General features: G+C 44.4%; 1 protein-coding gene across 8 annotated transcripts in view; it reads left to right on the top strand.

Annotated features, from left to right (window-relative positions):
• Positions 1 to 13567, top strand: part of CARMIL1 (capping protein regulator and myosin 1 linker 1) — a 311551-nt gene that overhangs the window by 143688 nt on the left and 154296 nt on the right. For all 8 annotated transcript variants that reach the window (XM_078446565.2, XM_078446566.2, XM_078446564.2 and 5 more), the window contains one exon: positions 11046 to 11121. In XM_078446565.2, the coding sequence (XP_078302691.1) occupies positions 11046 to 11121 (76 nt within the window). The remainder of the gene's footprint in view (positions 1 to 11045; positions 11122 to 13567) is intronic.

The following is a 13567-nucleotide window of genomic DNA, read 5'->3' as shown; positions in this document are numbered from 1 at the left end:
GAGTGTTCCAATAAAACTTTATTTACAAACATACGCTCTGCGGGCTGTATCTCCCCAAAGGAAAATGCAAGATGAGCTACAAAAAAAATTTAGAGCTTCTATTTATGCTTATTGCTGACTCATTCTAAAATTTCAATCTTTGTTTTATAATATACAACATATTACTATTGCTGTATTTTGCATGTAGTAACTACTAAAAAATTAGTTCTCAATTTTTTTTCTTTTTTTTCAATTTTTTTTTTTTTGTTTTTTTTATTGCAGTGGGCTTAATAACAGCAGGGGTCATTGCTATAGACGTCCCCTTTCCTACTAATGCCTAAATACTTGGACTTTTTCCAGAACTCTTTTGTCCTAATCTTCAGTATATCCCCTCGTTGTTGAGGATTTAATTTTCCCCCCATGATTCTTACTATTACGATTAGTGCCAGCTTCCATATAAAGAGGCTACTTATGGTCAGTGCTTTTAGATAGCCTGTATTAATAATATTTTGCCAATCAAATTACAACGGAGTACATTGGATGGACATTTCTGTATGTTAGAATCTTGAGCACGCTTGTCCGTGAAGGGACAGTCTGTACTTAAGCGGCACAGTAGTGTTTGGAAGGATCCAGAGTGGCCCAGTTTGAGGGGGATAGGGGTCATTGTCTGAATTTGAGAGGTTTTACAAAAATGTTACTTTCTCGTTTGGGTATGAATTGTGGAGAAAAGAAGGGAGGAATGAGACTTATTGGAGGATCAAGAGGAGAGGTCGACGGGCCCCTGTTGAGCTGGAGTTTGTTAGCAAACGGGGCAGTAATTCTCATACGCGTTGGTGAATTTTCCCATGGTGGCAGTTGGCTCCCAGAAGCTCTGTTGGAACATAATTCCCAATTGGCCACCATTCAAAGCTTTATTTTTTCATTCCATTCTTCCTTGTCTGTAGTCCCCATACTTAGACACTTCCTTTCTTAAGAGCCTCTAGGGTCTCTAAACTCATTAGTGGTCCTGGGATGGAAGTTCTGTGAGGGCCGGGTTGTGTCTGTCTTGTTCAGGCTGTACGACGTGATGCTGTAGCGTCAAACCAGTGCCACAGAATAAAGGATGTTCAAGGGCAACTGAGCTGCTCTAGGGAAACAGACCAGAACCCTGGGAGGGTGAGGGGATTCTTTTTTAAAGGCTTCCTGGACTACTCAAATACTCTCCCCCATAGGCAGGTTGGCGGTCGTTAGACTATTCACGTTCTTAACCCGATTTTGCTCTTTGTTACCTGCTCCAATCCATGGCTGAATCCTCTCCGGATTTCTATCAATTCTGTGTGTTTCTTTCAGTTCACTCACCCCAGGCCGGCATCTTTTGCATCTAGGGGTTTGTAACGACCGTTTTTTTCAGCTTATCCAAATCGGGAGGTTTGGGTCATGTGTGGGGCATTGGTGTTAATGTTGCAGGTCTGAGAACAGGGAGGCTACACGTGGTTTGGGCGGCTTTTCTCACGTGGAGCACAGGCACGGAGGAAACAGTCTGCACGCGTGTGCTCCCCATCGATAATTCTCATCGAAGAGAATATAGATTGAGAGTTTGCAGGTCTAGGGACTGGGCAGTGCCCCCGTCATCGTTCTCATCAGACACACCCTCCTAATGTCCTCTCCCCTCTCATTTGCCCGGGATCTGCTCTCCTGCAGAGACATACCCATTGTTAGGACACCGTGACCCTTATAGCACACGGCCTCAGGAACTGAGAAATGGGGAAACGTGGACGTCGTCCTGAGGCCGCTTATGAAGCCTCCAGTGTGCTCTTTTGTCTTCCCTGGGGACTGCCTCCACGCGTGTGCGTCTTCAGCCACCTCCCTTCAGTCTTGAGGGTCTGTCCCGGAGCTTCAAGGTAGATCGCGAGCAACTTGAATGCTGTCACGGAAAACTGACTAGCTAAAAGGCTGTATCAGAACTGAATGAGGGGTAAGCATTCGCGGATGGGGATGACCGTGTGCATGCTAGAGCCATCCAGTTCCTCCCTGGAGAAGAGCAGTTAGGAAGCATTGTACTTGGGAAAATGCCCACCCACTTGTTCTCTATAGCTTCCAAAATTTTATTTAAGTATATTCTTGAAGCATGCGCTGCTTTAGGTACCGATGGGCCAAAAAGAGGCATAGCTGGAAAAGGCTTTGCTGCACATTTCTCACGGGACCTCTCCAAGGTCTGTGAGCCGACATGTTAAAAAGTGTAATTACACTGTAATTTGCAGGGGTGGGAATGATGGGGTGGAGGGGGAGTGGTGCCGAGGCGAAGAGAATATACCGCTTTGGATACATCGATTTTTTTTTTTCTTGCTCCCGGTAGATTTGCAAGACGAGCTAATCTCGTCAATCCTCTAAAGGCTCAATGACATGCATCATTGAGTTTAAACCTGGCTCATGAGAGCCCAGCTGGCAGCTCATTCCCTTCAGACTCGTGTGTTTGTGTTTTCATATTTCTTACTCATCAGAGTGACAATCTTGAGCCTGATGCTTCCAGAAGAGTTTTGCGTGTGGGTTAATGTTTGTCAAGGTTGTCCCGAGGGCATTGGTGTAATTCTTTCCTAATCTAGGCTGTCTCTCTTTATTCTCGCTCTCATTTCAAAAGGAAGAAATGCTGTTTGGAGTGTGAAATCAGGTATGAAGAGCAGCGCTGGCTTCTGTTTTCCTTTTCAAAATGTCTGTGAACAATTCCGTACGCGTGGTTTCCGGTCTGGGTCAGATGGGCTCTGTGACTAAGGCAAGTGACTTAGACCCTGAATCACTTGCCAACTTGTTTGTTTTTGCATTTTAACTTTTTGAAATAGCCCCCTCTCCCACTATTAGCAGTTTATTTTTAACACCCAAAACAACAAGAGTGCTCTCGTTATTTGAGGAATTGCTTCAGGAAACATGTGATTGTTGGCTTTCCAAATAAGTGGCTGGTTGAATGTGATGGGAAGGGTTTGGAGTCTTCGATCTAAAATCCTACGGGTGTACCTCCCTGGGTTCACCGTAGTTTGAAGATTCTTGACGACTTTAAAAAGGCTCCTTTTAAAATGAACAATCATATAAAGTGGCCAGTTTTCTTAATTGAAAGGAAAAGAGACACACAAAATTCCTACATTACAGAAAATTTTGCATTTCCAGAGGCTAGTTCATGATCTTTTCTTTTTTCTTTTTTCTCTTTTCTCTTTTATTTTCTTTTCATTCCTTTTCTTTAAATTTTAGTTAGTTAACATGCAGTGCAATATTGGTTTCAGGGGTAGACTTCGGTGATCATCACTTACAGTAAATACCCAGTGCTCATCCCAACAAGTGCCCTCCTTAATACCCATCACCATCTAGCCCATCCCCTATCCGCCTCCTTTTATATTTGAGTGGTTCCGTATTGGGGGCATATATATTTACAATTGTTAGATATTCTTGATGGACAGACTTCTTAATTATGATATAATGCCCTTCTTCATCTCTTGTTACAGTCTTTGTTTTAATGTTTATTTGACAGAGAGTGCGCGCGAGCGAGCGTGGGGGGGAGGGGCAGAGAGAGAGGGGGACAGAGGATCCGAAGTGGGCTCTGTGCTTACGGCAGCGTGCCCAGTGTCGACCTTGAACTCATGAACTGTGAGATCATGACCTGAGCTGAAGGTGGACACTTAACTGACTGAGCCACCCAGGTGCCCCGATAGCGTTTGTTTCAAAGTCTAGTTTGTCTGATACAATTTGGCTATTCTGGCTTTCTTTTAGTGTCCATTAGCATGATAGACAGTTCTCTATCCTCTCACTTTCAATTTGCAGGTGTCTTTAGATCTAAAATGAATCTCTTGTAGGCAGCATATAGATGGATCTTGTGTTTTTATCCATTTTGATACCCTGTGTCTTTTGATTGGAGCATTTAGTCCATTTGTATTCAGAGTGATTATTGTAAAAGATATGAATTCAGTGCCATTGTTTTGCCTTAGAGTTGGTGTTTCTGGTGATACTCTCTGGTCCTTTCTAGTCTTTGTTGCTTTTGGTCTTTTTTTTTTTTTTTTTTTCCTTTTTCTTTGCACTCAGAGTCTCCCTTAAAATTTCATGTAGGGCTGGTTTAGTGGTCACAAACACCTTCAGTTTTTTTCTTTGCCTGGGAAACTATCTCTCCTTCTGTTTTGAATGACAATCTTGCTGGATAGAGTATTCTTGGCTGCATGTTTTTCCGATTCAGCACATTGAATATATCCTGCCATCCCTTTCTGGCCTGCCAAGTGTCTGTGGACAGATCTGCTGTGAACCTGATCTGTCTTCCCTTGTAGGTTAGGGACTTCTTTTCCCCCTTGCCACTTTCAGAATTCTTCCCTTTTCTGTGTGTTTCGTGAATTTGACTATGATATGTCTTGGCGATGGCTGGCTTTTGGTGAATTTAATGGGAGTTCTCTGTGCTTCTTGGATTTTGATGTCTGTGTCCTCCCTAGATAAGGGGAGTTTTCAGCTATAATTTGCTCACATAAACCTTCTGCCCCCTTCTCTCTCTCTCCATCTTCTGGAACCCCTATGATACGAATGTTATTATGTTTTAATCAATCACTGAGTTCCCTAAGTTTGCCTTTGTGATCTGTTACCTTTGTTTCCTTCTTCTTTTCAGCTTCATTATTTTCCATAATTTCATCTTCTAGATATCATTGATTCACTCTTCTGCCTCATCCACCCTTGTTTTTATGGCCTTCATTTGGGTTTGAAACTTGGTTATAGCATTTTTAATTTTGGCCTGACTAGATTTTAGTTCTTTTATCTCTGCAGAAAGGGATTCTCTGGTGTCTTCTATGCTTTTTTCAAGCCCAGCTAGTATCCGTATAATCCTTGTTTTAAAATCTAGTTCAGGCATCTTACTCATATCTGCATTCATTAAATCCCTGGCCTTCATTTATTTCCTCTTCTTTCTTTTGAGGTAAATTCCACCCTCTTGTCATTTTGGAGGAAGAAAAAACAACAACAGCTATAATAATAGAATGAAATCAAAAAATTAACAATTAAAGAAATTAGGTAAGGAAGCTAGATCTGAGGTGTGTTTTGGTGTCCTTGTTCAGAGAAGCTGCCACATTCTGTCCCTGAGATTATGCAGATTGTTCTGTTAATCTTCAGATTGATTTCCTACGTGTTCAAAATGGTTTGATGCTGATCTAGCTGTGTTTTAGGGACAAGCCCAGGGTACCCTTACTATTCCACCATCTTAACTCATCCCAGTTCATGATCTTTTCTGTGATGCTGCCCTTATTTTCAGTTTTATCATGGCATGTTTTTTCTTTTCTGGAAATAAGTGAAAAACTCGGTATGTTTGTGTTTTGCTTTTTTTTTTTTAATTCTTTATTTTTGAAAGAGAAACAGAGTGTGAGCAGGGGAGGGGCGGAGAGACAGGGAGACACAGAATCCCAAGCAGCTCCAGGCTCTGAGCTGTCAGCACAGAGCCCGACAGGGGCTCGAACCCACAAACAGTGAAATCATGACCCGAGCCGAAGTCGGACACTCAACCGACTGAGCCACCTAGGCGCCCCTAGGTACATTTGAGTTTTAAGGGAAGGTTTGGATCATTCAGAGCTGCCAACTGAGATGAGAACTAATGATCTCAATTTGTATTACAAACCCCAGCCCACGGCTGGATTAACAACCACCACCACAATGAACAACTCTACGTGTAATACATTTATAGCAGGGAAAAGGTTAGAGAATGTTAATTGTCTCCTCTGTCTTCAGCAGAGTGTAGGAAAAGATTCTGCTATGTGACTCTAAAGAGTATTAACATTGGATCTTCCTTCTCAGGGTTTGGAGTCTTAAGATGTCTTTGTTCCCATTTTCAGGAAGCAGTAGAAATGTCCTGTGGAAATGACAAGAGAATATTATGTTCCCATGTTACCAAGACTCAGGGGGGCATTACCTAAACTGCTGTAACTCTTCAAGGGTGACTTTACTTTTCAGATCAGAGTCAAGTGGTAGTTAAGAGTGTCTTAGGAGATCAAGGCAAAACACATTGGGAGGCAGAATCCGTGCCATGGACTGATAGTAAAAAGCTGTCACCATGAGAAAATCAGTTGAGATGACAAGCATTGGTGTTTGGAAACCTTTCTACATCATGTAGTGTAACCCCTGGGGTGCCTTAGTGAAAACACGAGGAAGGGGTTGGTTCTGATTGGCACAGACCCCACCGGGGAAGGTCCAGGGAGCTCTCGGCAGTGAGGTGTTACCGGCACAGGGGTTGGGAGGCCCGCGTGAATCAGGAGTTATCCTGTTTGCTTATCTGATTGCTTATTACTGTGTTCTGAGAAAGCCATCCAGGAAAATGAACTCTCGGGAATGAAATTATTTACATCTTGTCTTGTGTATTTTTCTGTGGAGGTGAGATGTACCAGTTTTGATCATTATTGGTGATAGATTGTCATATGTAGACCGAGTCTCCTGGAGCCTTGGCCTCTGTTGTGGCTGTCCCTACAGCTTAGATGTTCTGAGAGTGACAGATTCTAGGAATCCCGAGTGTTACTCAGTTCAGACCTTGACTTTTCTCTGTGTTTGCTGAAGTGGTTCCTGGATGCTTGCTTCTCAGACTTGAAGCTCCCCATTCTGTGCACGGTCCTGGCAGGTTGAGAGAAGCTTTGGACCTGAGAAATCGAGGTTTTACATAGTGTTGTATGTAGCTATAGTTTATTTACTTTTGCTTCCGTTTTGTATTCTGATGTGTGACCATTCTACAAGTTATCCATTCTACGGTTAATTGGATATTTGGGTTAGCTTAATGACTAGGTTGAGTAATGCTGTTAAGGCCATTCTTACAGTTGTTTACTTAGAGAAAAGTTTGCCGTTCCGTGTACCAGAATGCAAATAATGGTAAAGTCAACCACTGTGTCCGCCATTGAGGTCGAGAAACAGTCTATTGCCTCTTCAAAGAAGACTTTAATAAGTCAATTTTCAATCACGGTTCCCTCTGCACTCCTACCTTACCTGATGGAACAGTTATTCTAACAGTCCTTGTGTTTCTTTGTAGTTGCTTTACAAAAGTGTGCATGTTTCATTTGGGGTTGTATTAAGTCTTTTTTTTTTTTTTTTAATTAAAAAAATTTTTTTTTACATTTATTTATTTTTGAGAAACAGAGTGAGACAAAGCATGAGCGGGGGAGGGGCAGAGAGAGAGGGAGACACAGAGTCTGAAGCAGGCTCCAGGCTCTGAGCTGCCAGCACAGAGCCTGATGCGGGGCTCGAACCCACGAACGTGAGATCATGACCTGAGCCGAAGTCAGACGCTCAACTGACTGAGCCACCCAGGCGCCCCTGGGGTTGTATTAAGTCTTTAATCAATTTCGGAAAAAAATATTATTTTGCCTTGGCTCTTGTTCTAGCTAGCCTCTGTACCTGCTTTCTGCCTCAGGCTTCTCTCCTCTCTCCAGTACGTCTTGCCTGCATAATGAAAATTGTTACCTTCCTCTGATACATCCTGCCTACATTGCTGAAATTGTTAACTTCCTAAAACATTTCTCTGCTTAAAAGCTTTGTAATGGTCACCCTGTCAACAGTCACGTTCCCTTCGCTTTCAAGCCTTATTTCTAGATACTAAGTGTTCTGGTTATCTGTTGCTATATAGGAACCATTCCAAACTTAACGGACTACAGCAAGAGCCGTCCCTTGTTAATTGTCTGTCACAGCTCTGGGCTTGATTAGGCTCCGCTAGGTGGTTTTTGCTTGGGCTCTTTCCAGCTGTTACAGTCAGATATGGGCTGGGTCTGGAACCGTCTTGAAGGCTTCCTTATTCACGGGTCTGGTAGTTGATGCTGGCTGTCTGCTGGGACACTTCCACGTGGCCTGGCCTTTCTCAGAGCAGGGCGGCTGGATTCCATGGGTGAGCCTATCAGGAGAAGGAAGTAAGCAGACGCCATATTATTGCCTTTTCTTACCTCGCCTTGGAAGTTCCCCCGCATCGGTTGTCTCCAGTGGCTGACCATTATGGATACAGCCGTTATAAACAGTAACATATAAGTTTTTGTGGAAGTACACGTTTTTACTTCTCTTGGTTGAGTATCTAGGATTGAGGTTGCTGGCTCTTACGGTCAGCGTGTATTGAATATCATAGACACTGTCAGACTGTTTTCCACACCGAGTATGCCAGTCGGATTCCCATCAGCAACGTATGAGGTTCCAGTCGCTTGGCATTTTTTCGTTTTCAATTTTAGCAATTCACTAAGTTTGGAGTGGCATCTTGTTTTGGCTTTAAATTGCATTTCTTTAATGGTTAATAATTTCAGACATCTTTTTATGTACGTCTTTGCCATTGATATATCTTCTTTGGTGAAGTATCTGTTTAGATCTTTTGCTTATTTTTAACTCTTTAAAATTATTATTATTTTTGAGAGTCAGAGACAGAGCATGAGTGGGGGAGGGGCAGAGAGAGGGAGACACAGAATCTGAAACAGGCTCCAGGCTCCGAGCCGTCAGCACAGAGCCCGACACGGGGCTCGAACCCACAAAACCGCGAGATCATGACCTGAGCGGAAGTCGGACGCTTAACCGACTGAGCCCCCCAGGCTCGCCTCTTTTGCTTGTTTTTAAAAACTCGGTTGTTTCTTATCATTAACTTCTTTATACATTCTGATATCAAGTTCTTCGTTAGAAACGTGATGTGCAAATATTTGCCAAGGAAAAACTGATTTTTCCACTTTACCAGGTGAAGTCCAATTTATCAATTTTTCCTTTTGTGGATCATGCTTTTGGTGTCGGATCTAAAATCTCTGACTAAGCCGTACCTTGCTCTGTCGACCATTTCCTCTGCCTGGATTCTTCTCCCTTTGCTTGTGGACTTCAGTCTGCCTTTTCAGGATTTTTGCATGTCGTTTTAGAGCTGATGCTGTCCTGCCCCCTGTGACAATGTAAAACCTGCTTCTATAAATGATGTGCTCTTCGGTTCCTGAAAACGACTTCGTTATGACAAAAGCCAGCTGTCCTTCAAATCAAGTGACAGACTAGCGCACACAATAAAGAGGTTCTGAAGTGTCATCCCTGCTTGACGTTAAATCCACACAAGGAAATAAGATGAGGAGGAGCCGCCGTGGCTCCTGAATGGAGAAGTACAGGGAGAACCCCTGAACCAAGTGTGTGATAAGCCGGCATTTGCCCTCAGAGAAGCGACTGTCCCCAGATCGCAGGGGGAGCAAATGGCGTTGACTCTGGCACGCGGTCCGTGGGGAGCAGGGACGGGAGTGAAGACCTGTGGGAAGGGTTGCTGTTCATGGTTTTAAATCTGAAACTTAAGCAAAAATTGATAAAGAGGCTCTTCCGTTGGACAGATGGCACATGGAACCATGTGACTGAGAGTTTTGTTTTGTTTTGTTTTGCATTGTTTCTCTCGCCTACCTGCAGGGACTTGTTTCTCCTTTATTATTTATTTTTTTTAATTAGAGAGAGAGAGAGAGAGAGAGCGAGCAAGCAAGCAAGCTCAAGAGGGGCAGAGAGAGAGGGGGAGACCCAGAATCCAAAGCAGGCTCCAGGCTCCTAGCTGTCAGCACAGAGCCCGACGTGAGGCTCAAACCCATGAACTGTGCGATCACGACCTCAGTGGAAGTCAGATGTTCAACTGACTGAGCCCTACCCAGGTGCCCCTCCTTTTTAAAGCATGTCTGACGAAGCCAGACATGTGGTTAAATGAGATAGTCTGAGTAGTGTGCCTGCCACAGGGCCCGGTATGCAGAGGCTATGAAATAATGTGGATTTTGCCACTCTCTCCACCTTCTGCCTTTCTTTTCCGTTTCAGCAACAGTTTGAGTGTTTGCCATGTGTCACGCCAGGAGGATGAAACTGATTATGGTCTGGCTGAAACTGGAAGGGAGAGAGTTGGTTTTCAAAGAACTTACAGCCTGGGGGTGGTGGGCAACAAATGTTGAATACAGAGGCAGAATAAAATTACTCCGAGGCAGAATAAAATTAATGCTAAATAGAGATTCGGACAGGGTGCTGGCTGGGGTGGCCCAGGGGAACCCAGACAGGAGGTGTGTGATATATGCGTCGAAGGGTGCAGGGATTTTCCTAGGTGAACACAGCACTGAAAGATGCTGCGGACCGTGAAATTGTATGGTGTGTTTGATGAGTAGCGAATTGTCTGCTTCTTGGCTTGTGCATGAGTTAGGGGCATGTTGTAGGAGACATCAAGCTGGAAAAACACGATGCAGGTGGCTCTCTGAAGCACATAGTTCCTTCAGTGGCTGAAGAGTTTGTGGGAAGCATGAGACAAAAATGCACCTGGGCTGTCTCATGTGTGTCATCAGCATCAGGAACGACGGGAAAGTTCCAAATGGTTGTAGGATGCTTGCTAAGCATCGGGGATCCATTCAGGGTCACTTATTATCTACAAGGCTAGACAGTGTCCTTGCTTGAATTATAAACTCACCGGGAGAGTTCAGTTGACTCTTAACAGTGGTGGGAGAGTGGGGGCTGGGGCACCGATTCTCCCACGCAGTAGAAAATCCCAAGCTTTTGACTCCCCCAGAGCTTAAGCACTAATAGTTTAGTGTTGACCGACAGCCTTACCAATAACCTAAGTATTTAACACATATTTTCATGTATTATATGTTCTTACCATAAAGTAAGCTAGAGGAAGGAAAATGTTATTAAGGAAGTCATAAAGAAGAGAAGATACCTTTAGAATACTGTATTTTTTTAATTAAATAAATCCATGCAGTTCGAAGCCATATTGGTCAGAGGTGAACTGTATATGACATTCTTGATGGTTAAAGGTAGAGACTTGCTAACAGAGAACTAGACGTACAGTTTCTCTTAGAGCAAGGAAGGTCTCCGAGCACACGCTACTACAGGTCTCTTTTCCTGCGGATACAGCCATCAAAGTCCCTCGAAGTGATTTGACGCCAGCCTTTAGGAATTCTGCTTACAGACGTGAAGATCTGTCCTGGAGACTTTAACCGTTGTCTAGCAGTGGAAGTCATTGCAGCTGGAGGCTGTGCTTGTGAATGATAGAAACGAACAAGTAAACTTGGATGTCACAGGTTGAAAATCAAGTGCCAATATGGCTGTCCTAAAAGTGCTTTCACCTGTCTTGTTATTTCTGCCTCCAGGGACCTGATACCCATCATTGCTGCTCTGGAGTACAACCAGTGGTTCACGAAGTTGTCTTCCAAGGATCTGAAACTGGTAAGAAAGTGGAGCTCTTGCAAAGGTCGCTTAGCTGCGCTGAGTTTCAAAAGCCCGATCGTTTTCAGAAACACGCTTGTTTTCCTACTGATCTGGCGAGCTGCGCACATGCTTCTTTCTTGAGCAGATATTTTTCCCGTGAATGCTCTGCATGCCGCTGTCCCCAGTTTGTCGTGTGAGATGCTCCGGAGAAGTACCTCCTCACGTTTTCAGCTGCTTCAGGCAATTTTAGATAATGAACAGAAAGACACAATTTAGCGTAGCCTTCAGCACACACACTCATTCTGTCGGCAAAAACAAAGTTACGTCTGCGCGGCTGCCGACAGCAGATTTTACGTTTCTATCCTGCCTTCCGTCTCCACGAAGCCTCCCTTCCTAAGAATTTGGGGAAATGTTACCAGGTTGAGTTGGTCTGGTTGAGTTATGGTCATTAACATTAATTTTCTGGATGAGCTCTGGGGCAGATTTATATGTAAGGGAAACGAAATCAAAGGGCAGTGTTGGTTTTCGGAAGGTATGTGGGAGCCACATTTTTGGTCTCTTTTACCAGTGGAAAAAGACGCCCTGTTGGGGATTGTCTGCACGTTCAAAGCAGCCGCATGGACAGAGGCTTATCCACCGGTTAGCTTTCTGCTACTTCATTTTAGGACAGGAAGTCATGTACAGGTTGTTTTATCGGTGACTCTTACCTTCAAGCCTCTGGCCTTCAGGGAGCGTGGAAACTGGGGGCTTAAGATTTTCATAGTGAAGAGGTAGGATTTTGATTGAGACGTGGATCTGTAGAAAGTGGAGGGTTGAGATCTGCTGGTGGACAGGCTGCTTGTTCTCTGAATTTCCTGGGGAGTGAGGGGCTGAAAGGCATTATTAGCACGAGCTTGGGCTGAACTCATTTGGGGTCCATGGAGAGCTGGCGTGGTATAGAAAGAGTGTGGGCTGGGAAACAAACCTGGGTCTCAGATTCTGACTCATGACAAGGCCATGTGACCTTAGCTAAGTCACTGGACGTTCCAGGGCCTCAGCTTCCTGCGTACCTATTATTGAGAGTTATTTGGACCTCGTGTCTCATTCGTCTCTATCCAGAGCTTATCAGAGTATATGGCTCCTAATAGCTATTCCATAAAAATTGATTTAATGAACAGATGTCAAATTAGGTTGGACCACGAATGAATGGGCGTAGCCATACATGTGTAGCTAATTTGCAGATTATTCAGAGGAGTAAATAACGTGGACAGAAATGTGAACACAGTACCTGACCTGTTGCAGGCATTTTTAAACTGTTAACTGTTGTTACTGCTGTCACAGACTAGCGAAGAGGCTGAGAAATGAACGAGTGTGGGGCTGTGAATTCTGGAAACTGTATCAGCTAAATAGGGGGAGATTCTGAGGTCAGTGGTGATGGAGCTAGCGATGGTGGGGGCGGGGGGCAGCTGAACTCCCAGGGAAACAGACCAGAGGCCGTGATGGAGGGCAGATCTGGGGGACAGAAGCCTCTCCTTGCTTGCTGCTTGCTGGGATGGGGACCATTTGTAGGACCGAGCCAGCGGCGGTGACAGACCGGTGAGGGGAGCCGATCGGGAAATGAGAAGCGGATTAGTTCAGGGATTGTGGGATCAGTGAGAGCAATGCTTCTCTACCAAGTCAGTTCACCTGGCTCATGAAAACATTCCTGTAAGTTGGTGAATGGGGCACAGGAGAGCTCTGAGGAGGTGATGCAGACCCACTTTGGGAAATCGTCCCAGCCCGCTGTTACAGGGATGTGTCCCGGCCAGTGGTGCTGCCCTTCTGTCACGATTTCTCCCCGGTGTGCTGGGGTGAAAGGAAGGATGGCGAAGGGAGGCGAGGGCTGCCCTTTACGGCTTTTCCGTTAATGAAGATTGAAGCGCAAAAACACACATGTGTATATTTTTAACATTCGGTATTTTAAAACGAAAAGTGGTCTTGGGGATATCAGCCTTCCATCTTCAAAAGGAATGGCAATTCTTCATGATTTTTCACCCGAAGTTAAAAAGAACGGACACTTGCCCCTATGATGGGTCTTGCGATATGCAGTCTCAGAACATTTTCTAATATGTGGCTTATTGGAGGAGACGACAGTATTCCACTTTCTTTGGACTTTTTTTTTTTTTAAGTTTATTTATTTATTTTGTGAGAAAGAGAGAAAGCGTGAGTGGAGAAGGGGCAGAGAGAGAGGAGAGAGCTAGAATACCAAGCAGGCTCCACACCGCCAGCACAGAGCCCGATGTGGGGCTCGACCTCACGAACCGTAAGATCGTGACCTGAGCCGAAGCTGGACGCTTGCCCCACTGAACCACCCAAGCGCCTCTGGACTTTTTATTTTATTTCTTTTTAATTTTTTTATTTTTTTTATTTTTGAGAGAGAGACAGAGCATGAGTGGAGGAGGGGCAGAGAGAGAGGGAGACACAGAATCCAAAGCAGGCTCCAGGC

The sequence above is a fragment of the Panthera onca genome, chromosome B2 (genome assembly GCF_046562875.1).
Source record: "Panthera onca isolate mPanOnc1 chromosome B2, mPanOnc1 haplotype 2, whole genome shotgun sequence".
Classification (NCBI taxonomy): domain Eukaryota; kingdom Metazoa; phylum Chordata; class Mammalia; order Carnivora; family Felidae; genus Panthera; species Panthera onca.
This window is presented reverse-complemented; position numbering and strand designations above follow the sequence as displayed.